Source organism: Oryzias latipes, chromosome 24 (genome assembly GCF_053564925.1).
Source record: "Oryzias latipes strain Hd-rR chromosome 24, Olatipes_Hd-rR_3.1".
Lineage (NCBI taxonomy): Eukaryota > Metazoa > Chordata > Actinopteri > Beloniformes > Adrianichthyidae > Oryzias > Oryzias latipes.
In genome coordinates, this window is record NC_136260.1 from 21,720,889 (window position 1) to 21,742,318 (window position 21,430).

A 21,430-nucleotide genomic window follows, 5' to 3' on the forward strand; every position below is an offset into this window, starting at 1 on the left:
GATCAAAATGTATTATATAGTTCACTGTGCAATAGTCTTACTCCTCAAAACACCTAGTCATTAGTTCATCGTATAAGTCATTAACTGCAAAATGGTTGACCAGGTTGTCATAATGTGACAAACATATTTCGCTGCATTGCAAGAGAGGATATTCGTTGTGATGTGGATGAGAATTTGTGGCCTAACATACAGGAACGACAAGAGGTGTAGGAAGACCACACCAGTTCCTACTGCACTGCCTGGACTGTTGGACAGAATATTGTCCTATCTTTCTTTTCCCTTTGTGTTACTGTTTGCAGTGGGTTTTTTCTATGTTGGTATGACATGGTCTGACAACAAATTACAATATGAACAATAAAAGTGTAAATGTGAATCTTGTCCAGTCTCTTGCAATCAAACAAAAAAGGTATAACTTACATTTTACAATACAGTTTTTCTCGGTCGCTTTAGTACAATTCTCAGATCAGAATTGAAGTTTGCAAAAATGGATTTCTTGCAAAAGCCTGTAACTTGCTCAAAATCTTTAGTTCATCTCTAAAACTAAGTCTTTATGTCATTGAACATGTCAGTGCCATCAGAACGTCAAGTCCTTGTGTCATTGTCTACAAACAAGACAGTCAAATTACTTAGTCATGTTGTCAATATAACTGTGTACTTTAGAGGGAGGTTCTGATGTAAACTATGGCTAAAGTTTTGATGACAATTATTGTAAAATGTAAGTTACACCTTTTTTGTTTGATTGCAAGAGACTGGACCAGATTCACATTTACACTTTTATTGTTCATATTGTAATTTGTTGACAGACCATGTCATCCCAACATAGAAAAAACCCACTGCAAACAGTATAACACAAAGGGAAAAAAAGATAGGACAATATTCTGTCCAGCAGTGCAGTAGGAACTGGTGTGGTCTTCCTACACCTCTTGTCGTTCCTGTATGTTAGGCCACAAATTCTCATCCACATCACAGCGAATATCCTCTCTTGCAATGCAGCGAAATATGTTTGTTACATTATGACAACTTGGTCAACCATTTTGCAGTTAATGACTTATACGATGAACTAATGACTAGGTGTTTTGAGGAGTAAGACTATTGCACAGTGAACTATATAATACATTTTGATCAACATGACATAAACAATTGATAATGTAGCAAAGAGCAGAGAATTGTACATAATCTTTTGCATGGATGTACCAAAGCAATTGCAACTTGTTCAAAGAAGTGAGAAACTGCTTATATGATGTGCACAAGTGACATCATGATGTGAAGATTGAACAAATAGTTTTGGGAATTTCATTCTGATCTGAGAATTGTACTAAAGCGACTGAAAAAAACTGTAATTGTCATCAAAACTTTAGCCATAGTTTACATCAGAACCTCCCTAAAGTACACAGTTATATTGACAACATGACTAAGTCATTTGACTGTCTTGTTTGTAGACAATGACACAAGGACTTGACTTTCTGATGGCACTGACATGTTCAATGACATAAAGACTTAGTTTTGAGAGATGAACTACAGATTTTTAGCAAGTTACAGGCTTTTGCAAGAAATCCATAGTGTTTTTCTGTTTGTACAAATTGTTTTGAGAAATGCACACACATATTTGCAAACTTCAATTCTGATCTGAAAATTGTACTAAAGTGACTGAGAAAAACTGTAAAGCACCACACAGGTCCAAAAAAAATGTTCTTTATCAGTTTTTAAACTAATTTGGATTTATTACTACATGACAGTTGTTTAACTTACTGGTACATCCTTTTATCCGTTTGTAACGTCACACTTAAACATTAAACAAAGTCAAAGAGATTTCATCATTACACAGAACATTCTTCTAATGCTTTATTTCTGCTTTAGCTATAAAAATGCCCTTATAAACTGACTTTGTAAAAATTTCAAAACATTGAAGGCACGACAAAATGTCAAAAGCTTTTATCAATTTAGTGTCTATCCATCTTCAGAACCAACTGAATCATTTTCAGGGCCACATAGTTGCTAGAGCCTATCTCAGCTGCTTTTGGGCAAAGGCAGGATACGCCATGAAAAAAAAACTCCCTTTTATGTTTTTGCTTTCATGTTGATGCTAAATGTGGGTAATTTTGGAGCCAAAGAATGCGCATTTATTTTTGATGCATATTTATAGGCATTAAGGGATGAATGCATTGTTTTTGTCTATTTATTCAGGATATACACTTATTTATTTACCTTCTGTCATGGTATATTTGGGATGCACGAGCAGCATTCCAAAGAAACAGATATCCAATCTGTTTTGGAAACGTTCTGAGGGTTTGCACGGATTTCAGGCAGCAACACCAGCTTTACATGTCAAAATGTAAATTGTCTTCGCTATTATACTCACAAATATCATAATGAAACACTGCTGTTTTTGGAGGTTAACTGTAAATATTTCATACTGAAAGCAGTTTAGATAGATAGATAGATAGATAGATAGATAGATAGATAGATAGATAGATAGATAGATAGATAGATAGATAGATAGATAGATAGATAGATAGATAGATAGATAGATGGATGGATGGATGGATGGATGGATGGATGGATGGATGGATGGATGGATGGATGGATGGATGGATGGATGGATGGATGGATGGATGGATGGATGGATGGATGGATGGATGGATAGATAGATAGATAGATAGATAGATAGATAGATAGATAGATAGATAGATAGATAGATAGATAGATAGATAGATAGATAGATAGATAGATAGATAGATAGATAGATAGATTCAGAAATAATCAATATAATATAACATCAAAAAAGGACATCACAAATTACATTTATATTAAATAATTTAAAATATTATTAAAATTATTATGAAAAACTATTATCAAAAATGAGATTCTTATTAAATAAAGAAATAAATATTAAATATTAAATAAATACAGCTGCAAAAGTGTAAAAAACATGCGGTCTGCAAAAAATGTAAACTGTAAAAAACTTTTTTTTTCTTTTTTTTTTCCAAAAACATTTTGAAAAAACATAAAAACATAAAAAACTTTTAGTATCCAGTTGTTCTCAAATAAAACACTTAAAATTTACTTCAGTTCAAAGTTTGTTTTTTTACTTGCTGGTATTTGCATTAAATGACATTCAAAACAACTCCTTTTTTTCCAATTTTATTTGAGATGTATGTACATAATATGCAAAGTTTGCTGAACAATAAGTAAAAGGAAAAACAGAAGAATTTATAAGGATATGAAAATTACAGGCAAAAACATTTGTATTAAAAGAGAAACAATTTTTAGTTTCCTCACAAACCAACAAGGGTTTTGTTTAATTTACACAAAGAATAGAGGATGAACTCCTTAGGACCAGACTGTGTGGACGACCTAGCAGCCCCTCCCTGAAGCTCTTAAATTTTAGTTCAAGTTGGAGACTTGTGTCATAAATAACCGGAAGACAAAAACGATTTTTAGAATGTTCTCTAAAAATTGTGTTGAGAGAAAATGGCCGTCCCTGGTACACATGATGCGCTGTGCCCTAATGGGTTAGTGCGGTGGTCGACAACCTGCGGTTCAGGAGCCGCATGTGGCTCTTTAGCGCTGCCCTAGTGGCTCCCTGGAGCATTTTCAAAAATGTTTGAAAATGTAAAAAGATGGGGCAGAGTAATATATTTTTTGTTTTAATATGGTTTATGTAGGAGGAAAAACAAGACACAAACATTCTTAACGTTTTCCAATGCTGTAAGAATGAGTAGAATTATTATTAAATTTCAACATTCATAGCCTGTGACACACGTTTCTGCCAGCAGGGCAGCGTTCTAAGCAGGTGGCTGATGGAAAGGAACCACCGTCAGTTCCGTGCATTGCTTTGTAACAATTCACCATCCACTCAGCGAGGGGAACGTCACACCGCCGTTCTACGGCTGGGGCATTAAATATCAAGACAGTTTGCTCTCTAACAATACCAAGAAAAAAACTCATTACAGTTTGTTGGTGCTGCTGATCAGTTAGAGGGCCCACAAATTAAATTTCGCTTAGGGCCCCCGGAAGACCAGGGCCGGCCCTGGCTGTGGAGAAAAAAAATGTGGAAAAATTGCTTCTTGCATTACCCAGAACCTCCAGCAGGTGGAGATGTTTCCCAACAGTTTGTGTTTTCCTTGTTTTCTGGCTGCAGCAGCAGAAGAGTTTGGAATGAAAACCAAAAATGTTGTTTTCTCCAGAATGACTTTCCCAGGTAAAGCAAGAGTTGGCATTTTTATGGTCGTCTTCACAGTATGAACAACACATGCTGAACTTAACACCTCTGACTCGTGTGGCTCTGCTTTCTTTTACAGACTTCATTAGCAACTGATACGTGTTCAGGCCTGCGCGTTGGTCTGACCTCAAAAGCATCTGTGTTTTTGTTTTTATCATCTTTGCGCTCGCCGTAAGCGTTAAAACAGCTCCGCGGGGATCAAATGAAAGACGTTTAACAGAGAAAGTTGATTCTCAAAGTAGAAAAGAAAAAAAAAACAATTTAAAGATTGAGAAATCGTTACTTTAAGGAGGTATGGAGAAGTCAAATGTGATGGGTGAGCTGTTAAAACACTCAGATTTTTTTAAAAACGTTTTTAGCAAATATTTGCTAGAGATCAATATCTCTGTTGTCCATATTTTAACTTTATTAAGCTAAAATGACCTTATTTTGCTCCAATTTTGCACATTTTTCTGACGTATATCTGAGGGAAATTCCTAAGTGTGTCTTCAGTGCTGCTCAAAATGATTTTTTTAGATTTATTAAGGAGTTCAAAAATGTGTTTTTTGTGGCTGAGAAAGGCAGCAGGGTGTGTTCTCTCCCCAGAAAGGTGCGTCTATAAACAGCTTCACGCTTTCTTGCACAATCAATTTCTAAAGTTCAACCTTTAAATGAGAAAAACATTCTCAACTGTGCTGATTTTGAGAAGAGCTTGGAAAGGTGTAGAGCAAAGAAGACAACTTCAAACTTAATATATAAATATCTTGAAGTTTATTAGACTAAATATTTGCCCGTATCAAACAGTTACTACAAAAAAATGTGTTAAAACTTTTGAAAATTTGCGATTTACAAGGTAAGAGTGAATCAATTTATACTAGAATCACAAAGTGATAATTTTAGTCTGTTTTATCTGATTTGGAGTTTTTTTTATTTGCAAAATTTATCACTTAAACCTTACAAATAGCTCCAAAAATATGTTATTTGTTGAATTTGGTAAACAGTCTTTTGTCCTTAATGTAACACCTAAAACAAGGGCAGATCAATCATTTAGCAAAATGAGTTAGGTTTTGAGGGGAAAAAATGCTCATTTTTACTTATTAATTACTTACAACAAAAGACGGAAATCTGATCTAAATCCTAAAATCCTATTTTCAAAGTTAATTTATGACATTTTAATATAAAAAATGATAAAATATAATTAACCTATAATTGACTGATAAATCAAGATGATCAGGCTGTCGAAAACCTTTTTAGCTAAAGATAAACAATAACTAATAATGTTTTATTTCGAACAGGTCACCCAGAAATAAATGCACTTTCAGACCTCCACGTTTGCAGTATTTTCATGTAGACTTTGCATAAAGTTTTGATCTATTTGAACATTGAAGTGAAATAACGAAAACAATAAAAACGTTTACAACAATAAAAACAGTTTGAAATACAGACTTTAAAATGCTTCTAATTAACCCATATATCAGTCATATGATAGTTAAAATATTACAGCCTCACAAATGATTGGCTTGAGCGCCCTCTAGTGATTCTCTAAGAGGATTTGCAGGTGTATTATACTCCACCACCTCATTAACTTGCTCAAATATTCAGACATACTAAATGCTGATGTATAATAGCTTTAGATAAATAGATTAATTCTACGGTCCTGCTTGTTTTCTGCAGTGCAAACGTGTTTTTGGAACAGAACCGCGTCTCATTGTGACCTTAAATGTGTTGCAGCCGGTTGTGTCCTTTTGTGTTGGGGTTAAAGAGGCTGCACCCCTCTGGTCAGGACATCTTTTAGTCAATTACTTAGCGTTGGTCCTGAACGGACAGTTCATCAGACGTGGCATCAATTAAACAACAGTTGGCTCTAGTTACCGATCTGAGGTGCTGGACGTTTTGTGCGCAGATGACCGCCCCCACCAACACCACCACCCCTCTAGGACTTATACACAGCCATGGACTGAAGGCCAGCAGAACGCTTTCCCAGCCTTTAAACCCCCTGTGTGAGGCTCATCTCAATTATGGATGACCATCATTAGAAACCAGAGCCGCCAAAGTTTGCACAGACTGACACGTCCACACAGAAAGCCCGCTGATGTGCACGGCAACTATTCCCGGAGACACCTAAGACTATTGAAGTGCTAAAGGACGGACAGCATCAGTTTCCCTAACAATAAACGCTGCATCTGTAACCGCAGCCTCCATGGGACCACATCAAAACCAATATCGGTATCACCAAATTACTGATTATATTCTTATGCGCTCTATATGAAGGTTCAGACTGAGGTCAGCTGCATGGGTGCCCTTCTGCATGACCTTGTTTTAGCAGAGGACACGCTCAAAGGACGTCTGTCATCCCGCAGAACCACAGCAGAGACGTCGTGAGGGTACAGAGGGACAATCGGCTTAAACTCTGCTGTTGGTCAAGTCCAGGCATGTTTGCAGAGTAGCTGAATGTACTCGTTGCCAGGGTGACCGAGGTCGTCTCTATAGCACCTTGGTTGATGTGTTTGAGGGGCATTTTTACAGAAGCTTCCCAGAAATCTGACTGCATTTCCAGACTGGCATCTGTTCATTAATAGATGGTCACAGAAGTAACTAAACGGACAAAATCTAAACGTTGACTTAGTTAGAAAAAAAACTTTTTTTTGCGGACATGCCTTAATCCTTGGTGGCGTCGATTCCTCAAGGTACTGGAAACGTTCCTCAGAGAGTTTGGTCCGTAACCCTTGTGCTATCCTAGGCACTTTAACATTGGGAGTTGGGTCATCTAGACCCACTAGACAGTGCGCTGAACCTTTTTTCTTCAATGATTTGTGAACCTCACTGGTGTCCATGGATCGCATGAAATCTTTCCACCTTTATCCACCTTTGTCATGGTAGAGAGAACACATCAATGTAAGGGTGGGGTCATCTAAGATAGCACAAAGGATATTCACATGACAGCATTATGCAGTTGGTGTAGATTTGTCGGCTGCACGTCAATGATGCCAAACATCCCAAAGGTGCTCTGCTAGATTGAGCTCTGGTGAGTGTGGGGGCCATTGGAGTCCAGAGAACCTATTGTCATGTTCAAGAAACCAGTCTGAGATGATTCCAGCTTTATGACATGGCGCCTTATTGCATCAGAAGACGGTCATTTGTGACACTGTAGTCATAAAGGGATGGACATTGTCGGCAACAATGCCCAGGTAGGCTATGGCGTTGGAACCACCACCACCAGCCTAAACCATTGATACCAGGCAGGATGGATCCATGCTTTTATGCTAGTCATATCAAATTCTGACCCTACCATCCGAATGTGGCAGCAGAAATGGAGACTCGTGACAACATTTTTCCAATCTTCTATTGTCCAGTTTTGGTCAGCCTGTGTAAATTGTAGCATCAGTTTCCTGTTCTTAGCTGACAGGAGTGGCATCTGGGGTGGTCCTTGGTTCTAGTCAGTGATTATTTGTGTTACTGCTGTCTTTCTATCAGCTGGAACCAGTCTGGTCATTCTCCTCGGACCTCTGACCTCAACAAAACATTTCCACCAACAGAACTGCCACTCACTGGATACTTTCTCTTTTTTGGACTATTCTCTGTGAACCTTAGAGATGGTTGTGGGCGAAAATCCCGGTAGATCAGCAGTTTCATCTGGCACCAACAACCATGCCACATTCAAAGACACCTATCTTCCCCGTTCTGAGGCCCAGTTTGAACTGCAGCCGATCATCTTGACCATGTTTACATACCTTAACGCATTGAGTTGCTGCCATTTGATCAGAAATTTGTGTAAAGGAGCAGTTGTGAGTGTCAATAGGCTATGTATTTAAAAGCTTTAAGTATTTACATTGATTTTCAAAGTGTGTTAATGTTGGAGTTTCAAACCGGTCCGTAGGTAGGTGGGAACAGAGGCTGTTCGGTGAGCCATGGATCTGCCCGTCCGGATCAACACCAAGGCATTGTGTTTAGATTGTAAGACGTTTACTTCAACAATTACTTCGATAAAAATAATGAGGTACTTCAAAAAAATTCAAGGGCTCAAGTTTGTTAACGCACAAGGCTTAATCAGCCCATTTTGTAATCATCACATCTCGCTTATCTTAAATGTGTTCCCATTGTGTTGCTGGTACGCTGGATGGGCGCACTGTCCCTGTGCGCACGCACGATTGGGTATCAGAGCTCACTGGTTCATATCAGTGTTGAGCAGCCACATATGTAACTGGAGTGGAAGATAACTTCACCTCAGTGGGTTCAATCTGTCAGTGCTCCTGACCTGAACACACTCATAAGAAACACACACACAAACACACACAGTATCAAGTGGCTGAGTCAATTATTCAGCAGCTGTGATGAGTGGTACCATGCAGTTACCAGATTCCTCTACACTTTGCAGCTCAATATCCCAGATCCATAAACCGAATGTGCTACAGGTGACAATAAAAAGCAAAACTCTAGAAGACTTCTAAAGGTGTATGTCAATCAAAGTGCAAAAATCTGACAAACGATCCGTTTTTGTTTTTGCTTTATTTAAGTTTTTTGTTTGTTTTCTACCAATATTCTGGTTATGTTTTCTAGAATTTGGAGTTCACTGACAGCAAACACATTTTTTTTTCCTTTTTTCATGTCTCAGTTTTTGATTTTAGCATCACTACTGCAGGTTTTGAGTACCACTATCTGACTTACAAGCTATTAAATGTGAATTGTTCCTCAATTTAATGTAGTCTATCACATATGAGTTGCAAAAATTCTACCTGTAACCGTTGTGCTATCCTAGGCACTTTAACATTGGGAGTTGGGTCATCTAGACCCACTAGACAGTGCTCTGAACCTTTTTTCTTAAGGAAAACTGTAGAGTTTTGTACACAAGTGCCTGATATTCAGACTAAATTGGCAAAAGAGGAGAATTCAATGAGCAAAAAAACAAAAACAAAACAGTCCTTTAAAAAGTTTTTATTAAGCAATAATTTAACCATTGTTAGAGATGTTTAGTGAGATTCTGTTTGATTTCCCAAATAATAAAAAAGTTGATTCAAAAACAGTAAACACATAAAAAAACAAAGGAGTGGTGTTGATTTTCTGATGCTTGGATGCCATATTTTGATTTGAGGTAAAGATGGCGGCTGAACATTAAAATAAAGCCTGGTTGATGAATTAAGCTTCCAGCTAAAGCTGAGGGTTTTGGCACTGATGCTGGTATTGTCCGTTTGGTTGGGAGTCCTGCTGAATGCGAAGGGTATAGCTGTTTCAGCGGCGTTTCCTTTTGTTGTTGGTAAGAATCCCTCCTTCCATTTTAGTAGTCCACGTTCCGAAGCTGACTCTTTCTGTCGGTCTTTCCCTGCAGGGCTGCGGGAAGCAGCGGCAGGTTCATGTTTGTGGCCCTGCGTTGAAGAGATGAACGTAACTGAACGGGGTTCCTCTTGGCTCCGGTTCTTTCTCCTTCTCCTTCTCCTCCTACTCCTCTGGCTGCTGACTGCTCCTTTCTCTTGCTCCTCTCCTGCCTCAAGCTCTTGATGTTTGAAGCGTGTTGCTTCTGTGGGAGGAAAGCCGGAGGTGTTGAACCATTAATTAGAAGTCTAGGGGGCCCGGGTCGGTTCAGCCCCACCCAGGGTGCCTTTCTTCCTCCTCCATCTTTCAGTCCCACGTTGCGGAGGCGAGGGAGGAGAGGAGAGGGGGAGTTCTGCGTCATGTCAGTGCTGTTCAGGTGCCCTCTGTCTGAGGAGGGCGTGTCAGCTTCCTGGAGGATTCTGGGGGAGATGCTGTTCTTCTCTGAGGAGAAAAAAGTCTGCAGCTTCTCCAGTCGCTGGTTGAAGCTCAGAGGATGAGAGGCATCCTGGTGGTCACGGAAACCGTCCGACCCGGGGTTTGTGGCTCCATCAGACTGGGTCGTCCTGATGGGGTGCTGAGTTGACCTGGAGACGTTGCCGTCTTTGCTCGGCTCGCCGTACGACGGGACTTGACAAGGAGCCGAGTCACAAAGCTTTGATGCCGAGCTTTTGGGAGGTGAGAGGTGGACCCGTTCCCGAGCAGCAAACACCGACACTAAGGCAGGGATACACATCCAGGATTTAGTGTCAAGAGCTGAGAACGAGACCTGAATCTCTGTGAACTTCTCACCTTCAGGAAATAGCAACTCTCTTGTGTCCAAAGTGATGGCGACTTCATCAGTCGCCCCGCCCTCTGCGTGGCGACTGATGAAGTCAGGGATGGGAGCCAGGGAGGGAGAGGGAACACGAAGGGGCATTGATGGGGAGACAGACAAAGGAAGCCGGGGCAGATGAGGTGATGGAGGGCAGTTCTCATCCACCTCCTCTTGGCCCTTTCCCTGCAGATCCTCCGTCCTCCTTCCTTTTCTCTGATTCTCACTCGCCTGCGGCACCCTCAGAGGTCGACCCGGCTGCTTCAAGCTTTTGTCGTTGCTGTGTTCAGTCTGAAGATAAGACGGGATAAGTTAGAAAAAACAAATAGAAAGAGTAAGAATAAAAATAGTAGTAAATAATAAAAAATGTCCCAATTCTTCTTTTCTAACTTGCACCTTTGGGGAAAAAAACTCACCCCCACCACATCCTCAAAGACTCACTTAGACTGGCACCCACCTAGTACTTGGTAAAAATGAACTTTGGGCATAGTGAACGACCCCCTACCGTACAAAATGATAATATCACAGCGGAAGAAACCATCAAAAAAATGTATGGGGCCAAAAATCTTTTATGGGGTTTTTAAAAAGTAAAATGTTCAATATCGATCAGCGAAACCAAAACACACGTGTCTGGGATATAAAAAGGAAGTTTTCACATTATTATGGGATGGTCACAAGACCTACAGCTTGGTTGCCATCTTGTGTCAAAGTCTGAAATTTTCACATTTTCCCCCAATATGTGAAAAGAAAACTTTTGTTTGAGCGATCTTTATGAAATTGCAAAAACATATGGCAACAGGTTAAGACTACAACCACGTTGACCTTTGACCTTGGGAAGAGGCTGGCATCTTGAAAAATCCCCTTCAGTACCAGCTACAAATTTAAACTCTTGGGAATTTTGATCTATTGCCCCATAAATGGCGTATACCTATATTAGGCCTGCACAATGCAATTTTGTAAAAAAAAAAATCACGAGTACTAGTATTACTATTATTATTATTATCTATTTATCTTGTGTAAATCACTCTGAGGTGTTCTACAACAAGAAAATTGCTCTTAAAATAAAGTTGAATTGTCAAATGTTCCATCGGTGGGCAATGGTTTTTGTTGCATCGTGTCAGAGTGTGACATCACTCCCACCTTTGCAGCTTTGGCTCCTTTGTGGCATCTGCTGAACTTGCCGAGCAGCAGGTGATAGTTGGCCATGATGGAGGAGGGCTTGTTGGAGGTGAGAATGTGCGTGACCTCCGAGCTGGAGTAACCCAGAGTGTCCGTCATGTACGTCAACACGGAGGAGTTCAGGTCTTCTGGACTCAGCCTGGGAAGGACACAGAGGGAGCCTAAAGCAGGACAGCCAACTGACGAGGGTGACTCAGTGCAGATTGGTCCTGCAGCGCCTCTTTTGTCAGTCGTGGATTTGAGAGAGTGCATTATCGTCAGAGAGCTGATGAAGTTTCCCCAACGTGTGAAGAGATAAAAAGGCTCTCAGCCATAGTTTGATATATATTAAGCTGTCATGCCGTGGACCACAAAAAGAATTTAGTTTGAAAACGTGAAGGGATTTTTTTCCCTCTGTTTTACCCACAATGCATTTCTTGCCAAAAAAGCCTTCTCAGAGAAGACTATTTTTGTGTCCGATGAAACAAACACATGTTCCTACATTTCTCTGGAAGGAGAAAATACTTATTTTTATTGCATCTAGAAAATGATGATTGAGGAAACTATGAAATCAAAAAGAAGATTTCATTTAGAAACCTCAGGCTCTTTCAGCTGCAATAAAAAATAAAATTCAAAAACAATACATTTTAAATAAATTAATGAGCTAATATAAAAGTTACATGTAGTTTTATTTAAATTAAAAAAGCAGTACAAATGTATACTTTAAGAAAATATTAAACTTTCAATTAAGAAACCTTTAGTACTAGCATTATATACCCTCTATAAAGGAGACTTCCTGCATAATATTTCTGCATGATACATGGAAAAATAATGGAAAAGTGCAACAATTTATTATTTTTCCAATAAAGTGTTTGAAAGGTTGAATACAGAAATGCGTAATTATAATCATTTGACTAATGAAAGGTTTGACAGAAAATCTCTATGTGTATCTTCTAATCTGGAGAAAATGAGAAGATTGGATGTTTTTCTTTTCTTTTCTTATTTTATTCTAACTTGTGAATTTCCAACAGCTTAGAGTGGCTTTTGCTGTTTTAAATGACAGAAAATATTGACCTGTTTTTGTGGGAGATTGTGTGCAGAGGTTTCTTGTTGTATCCCTCGTTGATCCATTTCTCCTCCATGGCTTCTCGGACGCTCGGCCTCTTCTCTGGATCTGGCTCCAGTAGGGACATCACGAAAGACACTGCGCCTGCAGAACCGGCCCAAACACAACAGAGCATTTTGCCTCAACACGGTCAGGAACATTCCTGACAAAACTCACCCCGGTGTTCATTTCCTTAGTCGAGGTACGGGTCGATACCCGGCAGGACAAACAGTTAAAGTTGTATTGAACTCAAATTTTGCACTACGAGCCACCTTCTTCGTAGAATTTTTTAAAATGTTTTTTAGTTGTATGCCTTCTGCATCCACTTTAAAGGGAGCTGTTTAATAATTTGATAATAAAAAAATAAAAAAAACTGTAACAGCTGTATACCAGTCATGTGCAATATTTAGCAGTTCAGGAAGTGCAATAATTGGTTATGTGCAATATGTGTATATATGTATATATGTATGTATCTATAGTTCCACAAATTCTTCTTATTGTTCTTCTCTTTATATATATATTATATATATTCCTTTACTTTATATTGTCCAAATTCTGGACATAATCCACTAGTTCAGTTGATTATGGTCTGGGTAGAAGAAGATAAAGACTCTAAAGAGTTTAAAACAGAAGCATCAATAAGTCTTTTTTCCTGTGACTCTTTTTGCAGATTTAATTTTAGCTCTTTATTATTTTTGATAAAATATTTTTGTGTGTGAATGTATGAATAAATTATTGTTTACTTTTGTACAATGGAGGAGCTATAAAAAGCGCGGCGAATGAAAACAGCAGAGTCGAAGGCCGTTAAGAATGAAAGGATCAAATTTCAAATAGTTTGAAATAAATAATTTGAGGTGCTTGAAATTTAATTAAAATTATTCACTTCCTGTTGTTCTGCAGAAACGACGTCCTCAAAAACGACGAATGTTTTTTTTTTTTTGTTTTTTTGCCTGAAAATGGCCTAATCATATAAAAGAGACGACTGGTTTGAAAATAGTTTAAAAGATAATGAGAGTGGAACTTTAAGGGGTTAATATATAAGTAAGTGTGATACCTTTGCTTATGTCAGAAGGGAAGCTGCCAATCTCGCCGTTCACCATCTTCTGGTGTAGATGTTTGATGTTGAAAGGCTCAACAGTGAAGGGTAGAGTTCCTGTCAGCATGGCAAACATGCTCACACCTCTGAAAAGACAAAACCACAAGTATTAACTTGACGTTTATCCTTTTTGTGCGAAGTGTTAGGATGAAAAAGAATCAAATCCCATACATGGACCACACGTCCACTTTAGGTCCGTACTTCCTGTGAGCCAGCAGCTCTGGGGCGGCGTAGGCTGGACTGCCGCACTGAGTGCTGAGGAGCTCCAGAGGGACAGAGTCAGTCCTCAGAGTGTTGCTTAAGCCAAAGTCTGCAGGAATAATACAAACATTTTCCCAGCACAACATTTCTTTCTGCATTCAAAATACAATAAAAAAAGGAAAAACTGCACATACCTACAATCTTGATGTTGTTGTGCTCATCTAGAAGAAGGTTTTCGATCTTTAAGTCCCTGCAAAAGAAAATAACAGACAAATATTGCTCATAATAAAATATTTAGACACAATTTCCTTAATTTAAAAGTTATTTATACAATAGTAATACAACAAAAACTGTACAAGATTGAAAATGTGCCGACTTCCTGGTCTCACCACAGTCAATCTGCTCTAAAACTTCCAGAGAAATAAAATCCTGTGGTTAGAAAAGAAGGAGAAAGACAGAGAGCCCCTATGAAACTTTGCCTGGGAATCCACGTCTTTCTTTTTATCCGCCTGCAGACTCAAAACTCCAGAGCTGCTTGCATCCAACCAGCGGGAGTTCAAAGGCAGATACGGAGGAGGAAAGAGGGGTAACCAACAAGAAAGTGCGAGAACAGACATGGCCATAAAAGGGGCAAATATTTGCGGTGAACCGCCTAAATGTGGGTGGCAGGAGGTGCGTTTTAGTGCAAATTTTAAATTCATTTACACAGTAATTATACCAGTGTGTGTGTGTGTGTGTGTGTGACAGAAAGCGGTGCTGTGGAAGACTTAGGAGTCGAGTCGTTGAGGGACTTCATTAGAGAGGAAGTCAGTGATGTTGTGATGATGTGTGAATCATGGCGGCGGCACGGGATGATGAGGTCATTGCCTGGTAATCGCATTCCCACCTCCGACGAGGCCATGGTTTGAAACCAACACTCTAACTGCACGCAGCATGGGAAAAGTATGTGCCTATAATACTGTGTGCTCGTATTTTCTGACACCAAATACTAAAAACAAACCATCTATCCCGTCTACCTTACATGCCAGATATTCCCTTTCTTGCACTCCTTTTTGTTGTTTGTGCCAAAATCTGTTCAATATGTGATGAAAATCTTACAGAAATCTCAAGAGGCGGAAGATCTGAAACTAATATCCTGCTCAAAAATTTACAACCATTCTTCAATCAGTCCTTTTATACATCAAAGGTGAAGTAGTTTCTAACAGAGGATCTGTTTGGTACCAATCTAAATGGACTCTTTTTTTTGCTCTTGTTCTTTTTTATTTGTTTCTTTCATGAACAATAAAACAATACATGAACATTTTTTATACAACGTCAGTTCACACATCTTTGTGACAGAAAAAGCTTTAGTCGCAAGCATCCCTACAGGGGTTGACCCATGCAAATGCTGCAAGAGAGTCATAGAGAGAAGCGGCTACAGTTCCCTTGGGGCTCGTACGGTCACCTTAACCCTTGTTCTATCTTATGGGGTCCAGATGACCCCACTCTTACATTGACGTGTTCTCCCTACCATGACAAAGGCGGATAAAGGTGAAGAGGATTTCATATAATCCATGGACACCAGTGAAGATCACAAATCATTGAAGAAAAAAGGTTCAGTGCACTGTCTAGAGGGTCTAGATGACCCCACTCCCAATGTTTAAGTGTCTTGGATAGCACAAAGGTTAAGGGACATCATGAAAATGGACCGTACAATTGTTGTGCATACGGTAAGTGTTTCATGAAGTACTCCTAGGGCAAATGGAAGTTGTACGCACTCATGATGTATGGGTGATGCTGTCATATGGTGCCCTCTACCACTTTATTTTTACCTTTAAAGACCCACTCTGATGAAAATCATGTTTTTAACGTGTTCTTGTAGCATTTTCTGATGATGGAAATTCAAGCTCAAAGCTGCATTGCAAGGTATTTCTTTATTCTGTGCTATTAAGCTATCATGCTCAGCACTGACTTCACGCCCACAACTCCAGTGAAATTCTAATGAACTCCTGCCACTCTGCAGAAACTATGTCCTAGAAAACGACACAGGTTTTTTTTTTTTTTTTTGGCTGAAAACTGCATCATTAAATGTCAAATCCAAATTGCCCCCCTACCCCTCTGGATCCTCCCTATTGCTTCAATTATAGGGGCATTGGAAGCTTTACTGCTGTCTGAAAGTGTTTTTTGTTTGAATCTAAGTTTAGCAGTTAATCAAATTTAGGGATGTGACGATTCATTTTAACAATTATTCAATTCATATCACAATTGATGGTTGACGGTACGATTCTCAGTTGATATCGGTTTATTTTGAACGCTCCTATTCAATCCGAATCATTGACCTACGATCCATTCAGTACATCCCAAGTCAAAGATTCAACCACTGGATATTGAACAGTCCAGGTGAATTTTTTCAAATGTCCTCATATTTCTAACAAGATAAACAAGTGTGAATTAAAAAAAACAAGTAAACAAGAATGAATGTCAAATCCATTCACATTTTAGTTTACTAAAGTTCAGCCCATTGTTGTTTTTTTTCACATAATCCAAAGGGAACATTCCTAGAACATTCAAGCACACATTACATTGTAATGATGGCTTAAAAATATTTTCTGTCTTCACATGTATCTTCCGCTGTAATGCATTTGGTCGTTTTTACATTGCAGTAAAATAAACCTAACATTTCTGATCCAAATAGTATATTCCGATATCAATTTTTAATTCATTTATTTCAATTTGAAACTATTACTTGCCTCAAACAGATAGATCTGGTTGGATTGTAGAAATAAATAAATAAATGGTTTAATCGATTAAGTCAATTAATCGTTACACCCCTATAAGTGTATTTGTTTCTAAACCAGGCCTCAAACAGAATAAAGAAATAAAACAACAAGGTTTTCATGAGTGAACTGAACTATGGTCTACAAAATAAAAAGAAGTCAAATGTCTTACATATGGAGAGAGAAAGACTCATTCTACAGGTCAAATGGCCAGAGACCATCAGACGATTGTGTCTGATTAACTTTGAAAACTTTAGTGTTTGCTTTATTAAGTTCTAAAAAATATTGACAATATTAACTGTAAAGAAAAAAAACAAACAAGGTTTTTGACAACCAATAACTTGACCTGTTTACTGGAGGTTGCTTCTGTATGCTGATGATAATGTAGTTTGTGTGTTTGTGCAGTGACCTGTGCACGATGCCATATTTGTGTAGGTGTTCCACTGCGGAGAGGATCTGTTGGGTGTAGCGCCGGACCTCCTTCTCCTCCAGCCTCTTCTTGTCACAGATCCTGTCCATCAGGTCCCCTCCTGCACAGAGCTCCATGGCCATGTAGTAACTGTTCTCTGTCTCCAGAGTCTGACACACAGCATTATGCGTGATGTGGCTACATACACCAACGTACAACTCTCATCATCTTTCAAGTCAGCATCGATTCCATTAAATTCTATGGGTTTAATGCTTCAATGCCTTTGATCACCATAATAGTATAATTGGTTTAAAAATAATTTACCTCCAGAAGAAGGACAATATGAGGATGCTGAATCATCTGATGAATTCGAGGTTCCCTCTTCATGTTTTTCAGGACGTACGAGTCCTGCCGCGCTTTCTTCTTGTCAATTACCTTGATGGCAACCTAATTACACACAAACACACACTTACCAACACAAATAACAACAGATATTTGACCAAATCAAAGTCAAAAATGTCAAAGGGGGACTGTTGTGCAGTATTTTAAACAAACCCCTTGTGTGTTTTTTCCCCGTAAGCCCATTCACAGAAAAATTATAAACCTCACTTAAATTCTAATTCTACAGTAGATTTTCATTTTAATGAATATATTTTCATGTTTTTTAGATTTTGTTACTACCCAGGGGGTTTACAGTTATAGTTTGGAAACGTAATGAAAACTTTAAGGTCGCAATGTTCCAGAAATTTGATAGCGACTCGTCGCATTTCGGGCAGACACTCGGCAGAATTGCAGGTTACTCCCCTAGGGCGGGTCAGTTAATTAACCCACCTGCTTAGCGTCCTATTTAAGTCAGGTGTACAATTGTTCATTCTCTCTTACCTTCAGCGCTCATTCTTTGCCCCTCCCTCCTCCCCGGCTTCCACCTGTGGGCTCCGTTACGGGGGTTGTTACCCGAAAGTGTATGGAAAAAATAAGTGTCTCAAGGAATTGAACGGAGCCTTATGCCAAAACGAAGTTGTGAATCAAATTGTGAATGTCAACCTAAAGATGTTGTGAAATAAATATTCTTCTGCAAGAGTTGTCTGACTGAAATCCATTTCACGTCAATCCATTGTATTGACTTTAGTGGAATCCAAGTCTAAGCAGGAAAATAAACCTTTAAAAGTTTCAGGATGTCATTTGGAGTTATATAAGTGACTTAGGGATTGTGGTGTCAAAAGCTAAGTGGCACTAATTCTTCGTTTGTTGTAGATGTAGCTGTGGTAACCTGATGATGGCACCACAGAATATCTGAGCACAGTCTCAGACATTTCAGATAAAAAAATAAAAATAAACTCAGTGTAAAAAGAATAAAATACTGTTTTGTTTGAGTAATAAACTCATCCATTACACATCCACTTTAGGTCTACATGTTGCTCTGGTTGCTTTTTCATCCCTCCATTGTAGCCCCTCGGCTTTGAAGAAATATATTCAAATATTTTGAATAAAAATGGTTTTGTAATTGTGGTTAATGTGTTTTCTTTTATTTTTTCTTTGTTTTTTTGGTGGGTTAGTTTTTTTTTTAGAATAAACAGAAAGCACATATTCTAATCAACTGCAGGACAATCATGTCTCCTTCCTAAAATTCCTTAAATGTATATCTACAAATATTTTTTATATACATATATATTTTTTTGAATTGGATTCTACACCATTGTTGTCACGTTATATTTGATATGCAAAATGATTTATTGGATAGGAAAAGAAAATCAAAAGTGTTTTTCACAAGAAGTTTTCAGTCAGGCTAAAAACAGAGGTGAAAAAAAGGACTTGGGCTTACAGAGCTAATCAGGTCAGTTACCCATGGATCATCAGTCTGATTAAGACGGATCCACTTACAAAACCTGCTATATGTACCTGATACTCCACATGTAAATGTCTATCACTGCCTAGAGGAGCTTTTCTGCACACGTTACTGAAAATATCAGCAGTGTGTGTGTCCGTGCACATGCAGCTTGCAGAGGTTGACAGGGGCTTGTAGGGCAAAATCCCCCCCAGGTGAGTTGACCATTCCTATGGCAACACAGTGAGCAGAAGACATTGCACAATGAGTCTGTGCACACCTGCCCATTGTGCAACTCAAACACAACATCCAAATGTAACATTTTGCTCCTGTTTTGCATATTTTTATACAACTTATTTGGACTTGTTTATGATGAAAATTACAGCAACATTTTCCAAAAAGCGACTGTGCACGACATGCCTTAAGTTAATTTAGAACTACCATAAAAACCATGTGGTGACATTTTTTAAATCCTGGTATCTTTTGAAAGATAAAACCCAACCCCAAAGTTGTGCCAAAAATAGCAAAGGTTTCCCCAGAGAGTCATTGAGGGACTGTTAAGGGATTAGATGTGCTGAGCACATGCTGCCTCGTTTAATCCTGTTTTAAAGAGTCATAGTTATGAAATAAGCAGTTATACACCGAGTTTCTGTACACAAAACAAGCCTAATGACAGGCCGCTGTCTTTTCCAAAACTCAGTGTGTATAATTATCTGTAACAAGGCAGTGCTTGTTAGCATGTAATCATATCTTTAGTGTGGGCGTGATATTTTTCATTGCCAGTTTGTCCAGTTTGAAATGTGCTATCACCCACCTTCTCCCCTGTGCCGATGTGCAGCCCCTCCATCACTTTGGCAAAAGAGCCTTTGTTGATCATCCTCCCGACAAGATAGGAGCCCACTCTTTTGGAGTGAGGAAAGCTCCTCAGCAGCTCCCTGGGGACTTTCAAGGACGGTAGAGAAAGTCTCTCCTGGCCTGAGGCTTCCTCTCCAGAACCGTCTCCGTCTAGGTCCTCCGAGGTGGGCTTCACTGCAGCGGCTGGCATCCCGGACAAGGCCCAGGCCCCATGTGGACGCCCTCTACCCTCTCGACGGAATCCACAAACAGGACAGCGCTCCCCAAAGTTTCATTCTACCATGCAGACGCACACAAACGGCGGGCAGGAGGTGCGTGTTTCCACGCCTGGGATGTTTGTGGCGTTCTTTGTTCACCCTCTCAGGCTGGCTTCTCTCCGTGTCTCTGCTGGTTAGTGGATGATTAACCGCTGTGCTCTCAGGTCAGCTGCAGGGATGAAGCGGACATACTACACCGTGGTCATCCTCCCCCCCACACACACTGATGCTCACAGTTACACAGTAACCACCTTTAATTGTTTCACAGGACAGCTGCTTTGAAATCAGATCCGTCCTCAGGATAAAACGAGGTTCTGTTCGGTGTCATTGCATTTAAATCCATCGCATAGTTTTGTTGTCCCTGTATGGAGCTCTAAATAAAACATAGAACTTCTAGAAAGCTATTTTTCCTCTATGATTAAACCATCCGAACTTTTGACTTGAACGCCACACAACAACCATCTCCCCCTCCTGCAGCTGCTGAGATGTTTAGAGTTCAATGAATTAATATCTTCAGGCTCTTCACCAAAAAGAAAACGGCCTGCAAGTTCTAGGAGTCTTATTAGAAGAACAGTTTATTCTTAAAAAGAGCAAAAAATCTATCTTTAGGAAACCTTTCCATATAGAAAACAGTTGGTGTCAGCTTGGATGACCTCTAGTCATGAGTGAGAAGGAGAGAAGCCCATCTAGGGGATTGTAAAATGATGTAACATGAAGGAAAGAAAAAAAATGAGAGGCCTTCAGAACAAAAAGAATTACCTTCATTTAAAAAAAAGTAACTATTTACATAAAAATGGCAAGGACTGTAAAGAAAAACAAAAAGTTGAGAGGAAAGTTAAATTCTGGTTGCCTGGAGATCCCCACCCAATCAGGTGCTCTGGACAAATCTGCAAACAAAGATGGCAGACGAAAAGAAAGACAGAAAACCTCCCATTCCAGCGGAAAATTGAACCGAAAACAGACTGAAGTGACAATGCAAAACTACGACAAAAAAAAACCAAAAACATCAGAAATGGACAAACAGGAAATTCATTCTCCTCTTTTTTTAGGGATTTGAGAGGTAGATTGCAAAGAAGTTAACAATTCATCTCCAGTAAAAACTAAGAAATGGTTAATAAATGCATTCCAACTACGAGGAACCAAACTGCTGCCCATTTTATTAACATTTTTTATGAATCATTAGGAACTATCATAATTAACTTTATTATAAATACGTTTTTCTTCAAAGTGTCAGTTTTTGAAATTAGGAATCCTTTTTTTTTACCTCTTTTGTCACCGGGATGATGCTGAAAGGTTTGAAAACCCCGCAAGTCCTTTAAAAGTTAGACGTACACCTGATTCAGTCCACATTTGTCAAACTTTAGTTTATTTTTTAAGTTAGAAATAGCTCAAAGGGGGTGTTTTTTAATTTTTATTTGTTTTCGACTGACAGATTGATGGTAATGTCTC

At 39.0% G+C, this 21,430-nt stretch overlaps 1 protein-coding gene across 2 annotated transcripts; it reads right to left on the minus strand.

Moving 5' to 3' along the window:
• Window positions 1-9,117: 9,117 nt before the first annotated feature.
• Window positions 9,118-20,150, minus strand: LOC101154912 (hormonally up-regulated neu tumor-associated kinase homolog A). Of its 2 annotated transcripts, none has more exons than XM_011491450.4 (10): window positions 19,684-20,150; window positions 17,369-17,491; window positions 17,045-17,214; window positions 14,074-14,129; window positions 13,850-13,988; window positions 13,637-13,764; window positions 12,552-12,687; window positions 11,460-11,637; window positions 10,298-10,610; window positions 9,118-10,222 (listed from the first exon to the last, which is right to left on the minus strand). In XM_011491450.4, exons 1-10 carry the CDS (start codon window positions 19,912-19,914, stop codon window positions 9,474-9,476), a joined length of 2,223 nt encoding a protein of 740 aa, XP_011489752.1. In that variant the 5' UTR covers window positions 19,915-20,150; the 3' UTR covers window positions 9,118-9,473. The 2 variants fall into 2 exon arrangements, with proteins under 2 accessions (XP_011489752.1, XP_078799318.1); XM_078943192.1 differs by having other exon boundaries at window positions 17,045-17,165; window positions 19,684-20,065.
• Between the last annotated feature and the right edge of the window lie 1,280 nt (window positions 20,151-21,430).

What these genes read in the sequence shown, in the direction of transcription:
- LOC101154912 (XM_011491450.4), bottom strand. Translation starts at nt 19,914, where the DNA reads ATGCCAGCCGCTGCAGTGAAGCCCACCTCGGAGGACCTAGACGGAGAC. An exon ending in ACATCGGCACAGGGGAGAAG is followed by an intron (nt 17,492 to 19,683) that starts GTGGGTGATAGC and finishes GTGTGTAATTAG; the next exon opens with GTTGCCATCAAGGTAATTGA. An exon ending in AAAGTGGACGTGTGGTCCAT is followed by an intron (nt 13,765 to 13,849) that starts GTATGGGATTTG and finishes TTGTCTTTTCAG; the next exon opens with AGGTGTGAGCATGTTTGCCA.